Below are 14,631 nucleotides of genomic sequence, written 5' to 3'. Positions count from 1 at the left end.
AAAACAAGCCTTCAACACGCCGAAACACCGCTCACTGACATTTCCCAAGGAAGAGTGTCGATAATTCACTACACCAAATACCCATTTCCATAACACATCAATATAATAGAAATGAAAAAGTATTATGGGAAATGTTATGTATGTAGCAAAATAAAAAGGCGGTAATATTTTGGGAGCCCACCACTTATACATTTTTTTTCTGAAAAAATCACACCAATTTCGGACTCACCATTTTCTTCTTCGGCTAAGCAAAGTCCAAACTCTATCTTCGGTTTCATCATCCCTGCTTCAAATCTGAGCTCACATCTCCTCCATCCCTCATATCTCCTCCATCTCTCTCTCAGTAGGGTTCCATTCGTTGGGTTGTTTCACTCCTCTTCGGTCTTGGCAAGCCAGGTAAGGATATATAGTTTTAGGTGTTATTGATCTGGGTCATTAGTTTTTTATGCTAATCGAGCTTAATTTGGGAATAAATCTAATGGGTTGTTTGATTTTCTGTTTCCCTCTACCTCCGGCCTCCCCCGACCTCTGCTCTCACACTCTCTCTCCATATTTCTCGGCAACGGACAATCCAACAAGCCGAGCAGCGGAGGAAGCAGAGCACCCACCGACGGCGACTTCTCCAACAGGCTCTCGGCTCGCTCTCTCTGACTAGCAATGACGCAGGAAGGGACTCCTCCAACAAGTTCTATCAGCTCTCTTCTTTCTTTGTGTCTTGGACTGAATTAACTGGTCATAGCGAATTGAGATGGATGTGAATATCTTGTTTTGAAGCGTGGTTTGATTTTTTCTATGTAATTTTCTTCAGTCCAATTTTCCTTACATATAATACAATTTTTTCTCTTAGAGTGTCCCTCAATAATCTGCAAATTGGTTTCCTTCTCCGTCCGCCCCTCCTCTCTGTATATATACTATAAGCACACAGGCTAAATATTAGATAAATGTAATTTGCAACAATTGTATGCCGAGTATCCCGAGGAAGGTCCATGGTATGAAATGTTGGTCATTCCACTTCGTTTTGAGCTACTTTATTCAATCATGATCCCCATATCAATTAAGGTATCCTTCTGTATAAAAATGTGTGAGAAATTGTGGTACATAAATCATTATAAGAATAAAAGACACAACAATGCTTTTGTTAACAAAAGTTAGAATTTCTCTGTTTGAAAGCGGTTGATAGTCTCTAGTGTAAACTGTTATATCTTTGGCAGGTGTCCCTTGACTTTGTGAAGAGCTTGTATGCAAAGTTTATTGATTCCCCCCCCCCCCCCCCCCCCCCCCCCCTTTTTTTTTTTTGAATATATGCATATGAGGTTTATATAATATGTGGCAGTACAGCAATCAGCGAGGACTTGGGCCAGGTTGAGTACATTTTGACTGACAAAACTGGTACTCTAACAGAAAATAAGATGATCTTTAGAAGGTGCTGTATCAGTGGAATTTTCTATGGAAATGAGACAGGAGATGCCTTAAAAGGTATGGTGTTTTTCTGAACAAATATTTCTGTTAAACTTATGTAGTTATTAACTTAATTTGGGGTTGTAAATTGGTGTTAAGTTGACCTTACATCAAATATGTATTTTGGGGATAATTCCCTTGTGTATATGCCCTAGCGGTTTATTCTGTTGCAAAGATTCTTGGTCTTGATGTTCAGTATTGTTACTGTAGAAAGTAATAGTGATGAAACAATTCTTGGTGAATTAGAAAGGTATTATCTATTGTGGCATCCCATGCCTGAATGCCCTTGTATTTGGCATCTGGCCTGAACCAAAAGTAATGGAGATCATATATTATTGTATATAGTGTGCTCATTTGACATATCTTTTGCTTTTACTTTTATATAGTAGAAGAAGAGAAGTAAAAGGCCTAAGTTTTTTTTTTTTCAATTACGGTTTTTGGATAGTCTATATTATTTTATTTTTTTTCAAATATTTTATTATATTTAATTTTATTTTATTAATTAGACTAAGGATAAAATATGTAATATAAGTTTTTTTTTTAACAAAAATTAAAACTGAAAACAGCTTCCCTTTTTTATTCAAAAGATCTTTATGAAGAAGTTAATGGACATTTACTTCCTCGTAGAGTTTGAAAATTCATAAAACACTTTTGAAAATTCATCCAAGCACTCCTCAAAAAAAAAAAAAAAAAAAAAGGAACAAAATTCATCCAAACACTTAAAAAAGTAACATTTAGGCTCTGGAAAAGTTTCAAAGCCATGTCAAACAGCCCCTCTGAATGATTTGTTTAAGACCTATGAATGTTGGGCTATGTGGTTATGTTCATAGTTCAATTGCTCATGTGTTAATATGTAGGTTCAAAGACAAATAATAAAGAAAATGTAGTATTTGTCTTAAGTGGGCTTGGTGATTGGCTAATTTATTTCTGTCATTGATTTGATTTCATTGACAGTTATAGGACTGCTTTGGATTATAATTTAACTTTATTTTCTAATTAGTTTTGTTTTATGATAAAAAGATGCAAGGTTGCTCAATGCTATTGCAAGCGGTTCTCCTGATGTTATACGGTTCCTTACAATAATGGCAATATGTAATACAATAATACCAGTACAGAGGTGATTTTGCTTCTATATGTATTTTTTTTTCTGTTTTTGATGGTTTTACAATATTTTGATTTTCCCATAGATTAAGAAGACTACCATTTATTGTGATAGCATGTAGGAGATATGAAAGAAAAATAAATGCAATTATTTATGGATTCTGATCTTTGCATATTTCTTTTGCTCTTTGTAGCAAAAGTGGTGCAATCATGTACAAGGCGTAGTCCCAGGATGAGGATGCACTTGTCCAAGCTGCTGCTTAATTCCATATGGTTTTCTTCAATAAAAGTGGAAATATTCTTGGTACGCTGGTTTGTTCTTTGCTATTTGGATATTCTGTTTTGATCTTAGGTTTGGCTATTTGATATTGATCAATATATTACAGAGATCAAGTTCAATGCTTCTACACTTGGATATGAGGTTTTGGAAACTCTGGAGTTTACTTCGGATAGGAAAATAATGTCAATTGTGGTGAAGGATTGCCAGAATGGGAATATTATTCTTTTATCAAAGGGTGCAGATGAAGCAATTCTTCCGTATGCAAGTGCTGGTAAATCTAATTGTACTTTTTAATGACCTCCCTTTCTTAGTCACCTATAAGGTGAAGTATGTTGGAGTTTCTTGGCTCAGGGGATTGATATATTTCTTGTTGAAACCTTCGCACTAATTGATTTCTTATAATTCATTTTAATATAAGCCCCCACATAGTAGGTTTTGATTCTTTTTATCTGCTCATGTATATTAGTTCTCAATTATTTACTGCTATATATGCTACTAGATGTCTAGAAATATATGGTTAATGCATATTAGTCGTATTGGTGTTTGATGGTTTCCAATGTACCTTAGGGCAGCAGACAAGGACATTTATTGAAGCTGTGGAACAATATGCTCAATTAGGTCTTCGTACACTTTGTCTTGCTTGGCGTATTTTGGAGGAAGATGAGTATCAGGAATGGTCTTCAATGTTTAAAGAGGCCAGTAGTACAATGGTTGATAGAGAGGTAAACACCTAAAGCACACAAACTCATTCACATGTCATGAGTTTTCTGTCTATCCACTCCCTTTACTTCACTACTCTGTGCAGTGGAGACTAGCTGAGGTCTGTCAAAGATTAGAACATGATCTTGTGATCCTTGGGATTACCGCAATAGAAGACCGTTTACAGGTGACATAATGCACTTATTACTTTTTTCTAACATATATATGTGTGTATATTTTCTACTAATTGCAGAGTGCTTAGTAGAAGGGGAAACATAGTTAGATTAGGGATACTATTGCTTGGATTGTACTAGATAATGATAGTTGTGATATTTTAAACTGTAATTGTCAGGATGGGGTACCAGAAACAATAGAGGCATTAAGAAAAGCAAGAATCAATTTCTGGATGCTTACTGGTGACAAGCAGAATACTGCAATATAGATTGCTCTTTCTTGCAATTTTGTTTCACCAGGTAGTCAAACTAATTGGATTATTAACTTGTGTTTTGTTCGTTTTATTGTTTGAAGCAGCCTAATTATTTAAGCAGAAAAATTTGTGTCTTGGACTGAATTAACTGGTCATAGCGAATTGAGATGGATGTGAATATCTTGTTTTGAAGTGTGGTTTGATTTTTTCTATGTAATTTTCTTCAGTCCAATTTTCCTTACATATAATACAAATTTGTCTCTTAGAGTGTCCCTCAATAATCTGCAAATCGGTTTCCTTCTCCGTCTGCCCTCTCCTTGTCAATAAACTTCTTAGTTGCATGAGTGATCTTTCTGAAAGTTTTTTTAAGTTATGATAGGTTTCTTACATTTTGTGGTGTATCTCTCTGTTTAGAGATAGAGTTCATCTCTTAAATTAACAAAATTTTCCTTTAGATTAGATTATATTAGTGTTGATAATCCAAAAGTCTGTTAGTAACAACTTTGTCTTAATTTGTTATTGCTTTGTTTGTCTTTATTTTGTTAATAAGGTCTCATTACTTGGAAAAAGTAAACAATCACACAGTATGCTTAGAGGCTCTCCAAGTAACCTATTAGTTAGTTTGGAAATACCATGCTTTATGGTTGTCAGAAATTATTCTCTTGTCAAGAATCTAGGCATTGCTTGAAGTACTCTGTATTTGGAATCTTGGATTTACTATTTGTATGCCTGTGTGGATGTATCAGGTTTTCAATGGTGGAATTAGCTATTTTTTGCTATAGATATTATATAATTCTGAATACATTTTCCTGTTAGAATTGTAGTTATTTATCTCGTGTGAAGTGAGGGCATGAGTGTGTATTAGGGTATGTGTTTTCGTTAGTTAGTTATACAGTTTATGAAAGATAAAATAGAAGTGAATAGAAGATCTGAGTAGTATCTGCTCAAGCATTTTCCATTGATTCTGCGACATGCTTCTGCAATGGTTGATTAACATTGATCTGATATCATTAAGTATAAATTAACTAAGAAAAGACAATTCATTATCATTCTTTTTTCTTTCTCTGCAAAGTGTTAATCTGTTTAACAACCCTTGTAATATTAATTATCAAGAATTGACAGAAGTTTAGGTTTATTAATTTAGGTAGGATTTTTAAAGATTGATTATAAGCCCCTGAAGTTTCGGTTTATTAATTTAGCTTGGAATTTTAAGTGTCTGTAGTTATTTCTGAACCACCTCTATGTGTTCTGCAAGGTGAGAACTGCATCAGTAACATGTTTTGCGGGCATAACTTCCTCTGTATTCTTCTCTATTGCGAAGGAGAAACAGGATTTCATTCTTTCTGCTGCGGTAAGCATTGATTATGTGTTTTTGACTTGTTTCTCTTGGAAATTAATTATTTGCAGACAAGTTTATGCATTATAACTAAGAGACTTTGCAAATTAATGCAGCCAAACAAGACAAGGTGCCTTCAGTTAGATCAGCTTCTTGTTGAGCCATTGGTGTCATTTCATGTTTTCCTGAAGTTTTCCAGAGGTGATTCTAAATTTTTTTCATGCTTTCATGTTTCTTTGAGCTCGAAATATAGACAGAAGAATTACTAGAAACTTAAATGGTATAGTGCAGAGATCCTGAACAAATTGATTCACGCAGTGGAGATTAATACCCCGACCCCTCAATATCTGTATTTCTCTTTTACTTTCAGTTTTTATAATAACCCTGCTCTCTAATTTGTTCATAAGGGAGTAATATTTTCCTGTACGTTTGTTGTTTCAGGTGCGAATAACTGCTTCTTGGGCTTTGGCAAACATATGTGATTCTATCCGGCACTGTATTAATACTCTTGCTTTGGAAGGCTCCATAGGTGGGTTATATGTTACAGAAGCTATTTATTATTTTCAACTACTTTATTTGAAAAGTTATTGATGTATTATACTTTTCCTTAGACTATACTGCAGTCTCTGAATCAGTGGCATTACTAACTGATTATACTGAAATGACAACACATAACACCAAAATGAATCATCTGATAGTATCAACCGTGATAGTGCCCCTGTGCTTAAACTGAAATGATAGCACATAAAGTATTGCATTTTTTTGTTGATTTTCTGATGATCTTTCGAAGTTCTTCTTTCATGTTGTTTCTTCAATTTATTCTATTACTGATTCCACAGTATTGTTCCCTTGCAATATATGTATATATGAGTTGGCATGTTGTATTGGCTTCTTCTACTGTATATACTACTGGTATGTGGCCATCATTATTTTGTCTATAAGCTTGAATCACCAAAATACATGTTTCTCTCAGCACCATTGATCTATTTCTCTTCATTTTATTTGTAACTATGATTTTGTTTTTCAGCATTTGGGTTAGCATTTATAGCTTGAATTTCAAATTGGAAGGTCACTTTTGTTTTAATACTATGAAAATTTCAGGGTCATGTATAGTTTCTTATGTAAATGATTTCTAAACATGAGCTAGCTAGCTTTGGCAGAGAAACTAGTTATGATAGTTATTTATATATATTTATATATAAGAATAAAAGAATATCATTAAATATGATAGTTTATATATAGCAGTATAGTATCTACAGTCCAACTGACTGTTTTGAGTCATCAGACTCATCACCATAGAGAAATTCTCTACTGATTCTCTCTTATTTTATTGTTCAACTGAAAATTCCCTAGCTCTTTCTTGATAGCTCTCTTATTTTATTGAACTAAAACAGATAAGTATTTATCTTAGTTTTCCATTTTCTTCTTTTGAAGTTTTCAATGTATCATTTAAGAAAAGACTGTAAGTTTGTTGTTGTGGTGGCAAGAACTTTTGTTCTTAATAATAAAATGACTTTTTTTTTTACAATGTGCAGGTATATTGAGATGATTTCTTTGGAGCAATTCTTGACAACATTTGTAGTTGAGGCCTTTAGAATGGAAGAATGTATTTCACTAATTTTTGTATACATTTCTTGTTTTGTATTTAGTGATAAAGGAATCTGAATTTGGCATAAATTATGTTGTAATATGATTTCTTAAGCCTAGACTAGTAGACTAAATATTGTAATTACATTTGAGTAATTAATAAAAATCTATTTATGTTACCTTAATTGGCTTCAACTTTCATATTTGTTTTCCTAGTTTTGTGTAAGTAAAAAAAGATTATGTTTCTCTAAGCTAATATAACACATGTGTTATACTAAAGTGTAGTATAACACAAAAAATGTGTTATATAATCGATTATAAATAACATAATTAAAAACTTATGTATATATATTAAAATAACACAGAAATTGTGTTATCGTTGACAGTACAATAACACATCTGTATAACACTGATAAAGTGTTATGTAAAGTACCGTGACCTACGATAACATAGTCGGTCTTAACACATCAGAAAGTGTTATCGTATGTTTTGATAACACATTTTCGGTGTTATTAAAAGCATTTTTTCTTGTAGTGATTGAAAAGCTCTTTTTCTCCTATGGGATTAAGATTTGTGTACTGGCCCAAATAATACCTTTTCCCTCGGTATGGCGAAAGAAAACCAAGCATGTTTGTATAGCTAGAATCAACAAGATAATATTTTCATAATCCAACGAAAATTAATGTTAGTTTTTACTTAAAGATATTTAATATAAAATAATGTCAATCAACATAATAAGTTTGATAAATACTTACCTTGGGGCGGTATTAGAAATCCATAATATGGTTTGTGGCACATTCTAGAAGAATCTGTGCATCAGTAGCTGATCCTTCCCATCCAGGGACAACGTATGTGAACTTCATGTCAAATGAACATACACACATAACGTTCTGAGTTGTATCCACTTTTCGACCTCGATATGGTATTTGTTCATCAATTGGAACATGCGCAGAAATATGAGTCCCATCTATAGCTCCAACACAATTCTAAAATACAAAATAAATTATTATATTTTTTTTATTGAATATTGAAAGAAAGGAAAAAAAATAATTCAAATTTTTGTACCTTAAAAAATAGATAGTATATTGGATCGAATCGAATTTGTGGAGGAGTTATATCAAATGAAAGTGGAGTAATTAGTTCTTTGGATAGACGACGTATTGCCTTCAAAACCTTCCTAAAATAATGAGATGTGGTTGAGATGGAGTGCTGAAATTGTTCAGTAACCACACGATGTCGTTCATTATGGCCAATCTCAAATAAGAACATAGCCACTTGTTCTTCAACAGAAAAATATCATGAGTTCTTCAATAAAAAAGTTTCTTTTAGAACACCACAAAATAGTTTGAAGATGTCTTTGTTCATTCTGAACAAATCATAACACCTACTCCAATGCCCGTGCAACACTTCCATAAATTATCCTTGTTGAACTGAGCAACGTTTAAAGACATTTTATCCTGATAGTAGAAAAAACTTTTAAATTTTACATTCAATATATAAAAATATATAAACACTCAAAGTCAAAGTCAAATCATAAAACAAAATAGGAAAAACAAGTCATCCAGTCAATAGTTAAACAAAGTCATCCAGTTAATAGCTAAACAAAGTCATACAGTTAATAGCTAACAAGTCATCCAGTCAATAGCTAAACAAAGTCATCTAGTCAATAGCTAAACAAAGTCATCTAGTCAATAGCTTAACAAAACTAAAGTTCATAGCTAAATAAAGTCATCTTGTTCATAGCTAAACAAAGTCTAAACTTTTTCACTTCAAATTCAGCAACCAATCTATTCTTCTATGCTCTAGCATCTTTAGAAACAATGCTTTGGACACCTCGTTCTCAAACTTCTCAATAGCTTTTGCGTATACTTCTCCACTAATTCCATCAATTTGATTAAGAACTTCAACACTCTCATCCAATAAGTAATGTGATGCAGATGTTGCAATTGATCTCTCTATCAATTTTGTCTTTCACTTTGCAGTTTCATTATATGTTGCCAGTGCATCTGCCAAAGCTGATGAGAACTTTGCTCTTTTAATGATCGAGAGTTCGAAGTGACTGTTGATTGACCTCTTCTTTTGCTACCATCATCATCAAAACCACTTTCTTCATTCCTAGTAGAAGGACTTATCGACGTTGCATCATCATCATTGTTATCTCCATCATTAGAAGGACTTCGAGTTGAAGGATGAGCATTAGAACCAGTTGCAGTAGTATCACCAATGATAATGCATAATTTCTCATAAAACTTGCAACCTTTCTTTCTAAATCTTTTAGCAAACTTGTTAACCTACATGAAATGAAATTATATTGATAAAATATACCAATACCTATCAAAATAAAACAAGCATAAAATCCATTTTAAATAATTTTTACCCGAGTAAGTTTATCCCAAACTTCATCTGTCGCACTAACTTCTCCAGTCACTGCATTGTATCCCATACCAGTCTCTTTCAGTAAAGACTTAAAATCCTTATGCTTTTGCTTTAATTGATTGTATTTGTTCCTTAGTTGCATATCACTATATTTTCTTTTTGCTCGTGCACAAAGCTCTTCCTTTATATATTTCCATGATTGCTTGGTAAAGGTTGTGGTATTCTTATTTCCCTTTAAGACTTCTTCTTCCATAAGTTCAATGAAAATTTCTTCATGCTTTTGAGTCCAAATAGAAGCCTCATCATTATTCTCAATAATAAGAACTTCATTATCAACACCTGCCATCTAGGTAAGACCTAAAGATTCAATAAGAATTCTAAATGCAAATACAAGACTATTCCTAAAGAAACAACCATTTCAAGAACATTATTTGAATGACTAAACATTATTAAGATCAAAATCTGAATAATATTAAGTTAATCCCTTATTAACACTAACAGAATCTGTTACAATAATATTAAGTTACCAAACCACCAAGTATATTATTTGAATGACTAAACATTCCTAAACATATCAAATAACAAATGTAAGGTTATTTTATATGTGTCAACATATTATGGGAGGTTGTGGAGTGATTGGAGTGTGTAGTTGATTCAGTGAAACTTGTTTGTTTTTTGTTGGTTGTATTGCTGGTTAGTTGGGTGGTGGGCAAGTGATTGAAAGACATAATATATAGTTTGGTTAGATGAATAGAATTTCTTAGAAATGACATGCCTGAGCTGTAATGGTTCCTTGCATAAAATACAGCTAGATTGACTCTAATCACTGCTAGTCAGAGCTCTTTAGAGAGAGACATCTAAGTATTAGCTAATCTCGTCACATTAAAATATAAATAAACAATAATGCAAAACTCAAAGGAATACTGGACAACTTAAGGAAGCATTACCCTATTATGAAAAAAATATGGAGAAATTGTCATTCAAGGTAACAGGGTTTATGCAAAGTTGGGTTCAAAGTTCCACAATCAAATCTACATCCACCTTTAAGAACTTCATGAAGTGTATAATAAATATAGAACAAAACTAATAGTATATGCAGATTCAAAGCAGCATATTCTACATTTTATTGAAGAGACATTGTTTGGTTTAAATTGGTCTTTTTCAGAAAAACTATGCAGCATATTCTACATTTTATTGAAGAGTAAAAGATTTCAAAGCAGAGAGAAAATTTTAAAACTTCAATAATGAATGTTGAGTAATACTGAGTATAAATCCTCATCTTGCATTGATCTACACCATTAAGCAAGTTAAACCAAACACTAGCTTAGTCACGAATAAATAGAAATGAAAATCCCAATTTAAAAATTTGCATTATAGTGAAAAAGAAAGATGCTAGCAAAGACCATGAACTAACCACAAAGAAATATTTTGAAGACATATTATACACATTTTCATAAGCATATACAGACATGGGAATCAAATAGTAAGACTAAAGGGTACAACCATTAGGGGTTTGAGAGAGACTGATTTTCTAAGAAAAATATTGAATATTGAAGAAGTGATCCCGAGTATAATCAATCACCAAAAACACTTAACATTCAACAGCAAGACAGTATAATCATCAAAATCATAAACCAGAATTATGACAAAATAAAATGAACTCAGCTTAATAATGAAAATGGCAGCCTCTTTATTGATCAAAGTAACTATACAATGAATATAGTTACATGCTCCTTCTCCACAAATCAAAGTCGAAAAATTACATAAACCTCACACTGAGAATACCATGATCAGACACACATGGATTCTGTTTACACCCCTCCTCACTCAATTACAATTTCTTCTTGTTCTTCTTGACTTCTATTCTCGGTTTGCCAAAGAGAAGTTTCTGTTATTTCTGTTGGTATTTATAAGGTTGGATTAGGAGCTGACTTTTTATGTTGACCGAGCCACTTAGAGTATTGGCCAATGATAGTTGTACATGTCACATTAATGAGTTAATTCTCACAACATATCCACCTGAATTAGTTCATTAAGTGACTAATGCTGATGTCCTTAGCATTCTTGAATGTTTAGGAGATTCAGACAGTGGCAAAATTTGTCTCTGCATACACTCTTTGTAAACATATCTGCAGGATTGTCATGAGTACTGATTTTCTGAACTTTCACCTTCTTTGAGAGTACAATATCTCGGATAAAATGCAGTTTTATATCAATGTGCTTTGATCTCTCATGAAACATTGGATTTTTCATGAGATGCCAGGCACTTTGATTATCACAATATAGAGTAATATCTTCTGAATTAAACCCGAGTTCATTAGTCTAACCTTTTAACCACAAAGCTTCTTTCATGGCCTCAGTTGCAGCCATATACTCTGCTTCAGTAGAGGACAATGCTACCACTTTTTGTAGGTTTGACTTCCAGCTGATGCAACCTCCTAGAATAGTAAAAACATAACCAGTGCAACTTCTTCTTGTGTCAAGATTTGCTGCAAAATATGAGTCAACAAATCCTGAAACTTCTTCTTTGTATTGTCTTTCATTGCTGAATATTAGTCCTGTATTCAGAGTTCCCTTTAAATACCTCATTATCCACTTGACTGCCTCCCAATGTTCACTTCCAGGATCTGAAACATATCTGCTAACCACACTCATAGCATGAGCTAGATCCGGTCGAGTACATACCATAGAGTACATTAGACTCCCTACACAATTATCATAGGGTATCTTGTTCATCATGGCTCTTTCTTCATCTGTTGTTGGAGATTGGTATGTTGATAATTTGAAGTGTTGTGCAAGAGGAGTTGATACTCCTTTGCAATTATTCATACCAAATTTACACAGTAGTTTCTCCAAGTAATCTCTCTGTGATAGAGTGATTACATTCAGTTTTGGTCTCTTTATATCAATACCAAGGATCCTTTTTGCTTCTCCAAGATCCTTCATCTCAAATTCACCACTAAGCTTCTGTTTTACCTCATTTATTTTTTATCGTTCCTTCCCAAAGATCAGGATGTCATCTACATAAAGCAACAAATAGATATGGTCATCAAAATAAATGCATGAATCATACCTGCTCTTATTGAACCCGATCCTCATCATGAAAGAGTCAAATTTCAGGTTCCATTGTCTCGGAGCTTGCTTAAGTCCATACAGTGACTTCTTTAATAAACAAACAATGTCAGGTTCCTTATTCTCAAAGCCTTCAGGTATATGCATATAAACCTTCTCCTCCAATTCACCATGTAAGAAAGCTGTTCTGACATCCATTTGGTCAATGATCAGTCCAAGCTCTACAGCCTTTGTCATCATTATCCTTATTGAGGTCTGCTTAACTACTGGTGAGAGGATATCGTTGAAATCAACTCCTTCCTGTTGAGTGAAACCTTTTGCCACCAGCCTGGCCTTATACTTTCCTAGTTCAACTCCTGTGATACCATCCTTCTTCTTAAATATCCACTTGCAGGTGATCAGCTTCTGGCCAGCAGGTTTTCTAACCAGACACCAAGTGTCATTCTTCATCAATGACTGTTTTTCCTCTTCTATTGCTTTTAACCACTCAACAGCTTCCTTCCCATTGACAGCTTCTTCATAACTGGCTGGTTCCCTACTCTCTACTTCTTCAGCTGCAATAAGTGCATATGCAATGAACTCTGCATAGCCAAATCGACTTGGAGGCTTAGTCTCCCTTCTTTGTCTGTCTCGGGCCAATTGATAATTCATCAGATCACTCCTGTCTTCTTCTTCTTGAGTTGTTTCTTCTGCTTCTGGATGGTTAAGAGAGTTAACTGACTGATCCACCTCAATTTGTACATTTACATTATCTTCCTGATTGTCTTGAGTATTGATTTCTTTTGGTCTCATAGCCATTTCTTCCTCCTTGAACACAACATCTCTACTGATTATACACCTTTTGTGTCCAGCTTCAAGACACCAGACTTTATATCCCTTCACTCCATCTGGATACCCCAAAAACATACATCTCAGTGCCCTGGCTTGCAATTTATCTTGTCTAATATGCACAAAAGCTGTGCAACCAAACACTCTTAGGTGATCAAGATTTGGTTGCTTTCCTGACCACTTTTCTTGAGGAGTTTTAAACTCATTTGCTACTGAAGGACATCTATTAACTAAGTAACAAGCTGTCATAAGTGCTTCTCCCCAAAATGGCCTCTCTAATCCAGCTCCAAGTAATAGGCATCTCACCTTCTCAATCAGTGTGCGATTAATCCTCTCGGCCACCCCATTTTGTTGTGGATTTTTAACCACAGTTTTATGCCTAAGTATCCCTTCTTTCTCACAAAACTGGTTGAACTCATTTGAGCAATACTCAAGACCATTATCTGTTCTCAGTACCTTAACTTTGTTCCCAGTTTGATTTTCCAGCAACCTCTTCCAGTTTGAAAAAGTTTCAAGAGCCTGATCTTTACTTTTCAGTAGATAAACCCATACCTTCCTGCTGAAACCATCAATGATGCTCATGAAATAGGTTGATCCTCCCATTGTTGCAACTCTTGATGGCCCCCACAAATCTGAATGAACATAGGCCAGTTTTTCAGTGGTATTGTGCTCACCTTTACCAAATTTTATCTTGCAAGCCTTCCCAAGAACACATTCATCACAAAATTCCAGCTTGTCCTTTAATTTGTCCTTGAACAACCCCTGCTTATCTAGTTCTTCCAGACCTCTTTGGCTTATATGTCCGAGCCTAAGATGCCATAACTTTGTCTTGTTCTGACTTTCATGATTTATTGCTGGTGCTGCACAACCTGTAACTGAATCTCCATCTAGTATGTAAAGACCATTGTTGAGATGGCCTTTAATTAATACTTCTGCTCCTCTACTTATCCTCATTGCTCCATCATCTATCTTCACTGAATATCCTGCCTTGTCAAACATGCCAATTGACAGTAGGTTCCTCTTAAGCTCGGACACATATCTCACTTCCTTCAGAGCCTTCAAACTGTTTTCATGATTCTTTATCACAACTGAACCAATTCCCTTAATGTCACACGTTTTGTTATTCCCCAAGATCACTGTGCCACTATGTTCTTCTGAAAAAGACTCAAACAAGTCTTTGTTAGGTGTCATGTGAAAAGAACACCCTGAGTCCAGTATCCATTCATCTCCAGAATCTGAACTTGCAGCTACTAAAACATCGACATACTCCTGTCCATCTGCAATGTCAGCCTCCCCTGAGTTCTTATGCTTATTAAACTGACCTTCCCTCTTAAGTTTTGCTTTTAGTGCCAAGCACTCATCCCTGAAGTGACCTTCTTTCTTGCAATAAAAACATTGTTTTCCAGTGCTTCCTCTAAGACCTGCACCACTGTATTGATTCTTTGAATCTGACTTGAATTGAGTAGT

The 14,631-nt window shown here is 34.2% G+C and overlaps 1 protein-coding gene and 1 pseudogene across 1 annotated transcript; one reads left to right on the top strand and one right to left on the bottom strand.

Annotated features, from left to right (window-relative positions):
• Positions 1-657: 657 nt before the first annotated feature.
• On the top strand, positions 658-6,354 carry LOC133795744 (phospholipid-transporting ATPase 2-like; annotated as a pseudogene).
• Positions 6,355-8,652: 2,298 nt separating this feature from the next.
• On the bottom strand, positions 8,653-9,610 carry LOC133795743 (L10-interacting MYB domain-containing protein-like). The gene is made up of 3 exons (XM_062233200.1): positions 9,266-9,610; positions 8,960-9,179; positions 8,653-8,843 (listed from the first exon to the last, which is right to left on the bottom strand). The coding sequence occupies exons 1-3, from the start codon at positions 9,608-9,610 to the stop codon at positions 8,653-8,655; spliced, it is 756 nt and encodes a 251-aa protein (XP_062089184.1).
• Positions 9,611-14,631: the final 5,021 nt, after the last annotated feature.

The sequence above is a fragment of the Humulus lupulus genome, chromosome 8 (genome assembly GCF_963169125.1).
Source record: "Humulus lupulus chromosome 8, drHumLupu1.1, whole genome shotgun sequence".
Classification (NCBI taxonomy): Eukaryota; Viridiplantae; Streptophyta; class Magnoliopsida; order Rosales; family Cannabaceae; genus Humulus; species Humulus lupulus.
Note: the sequence above shows the minus strand (reverse complement) of the source record. Positions and strands in the feature narration are given on the sequence as shown.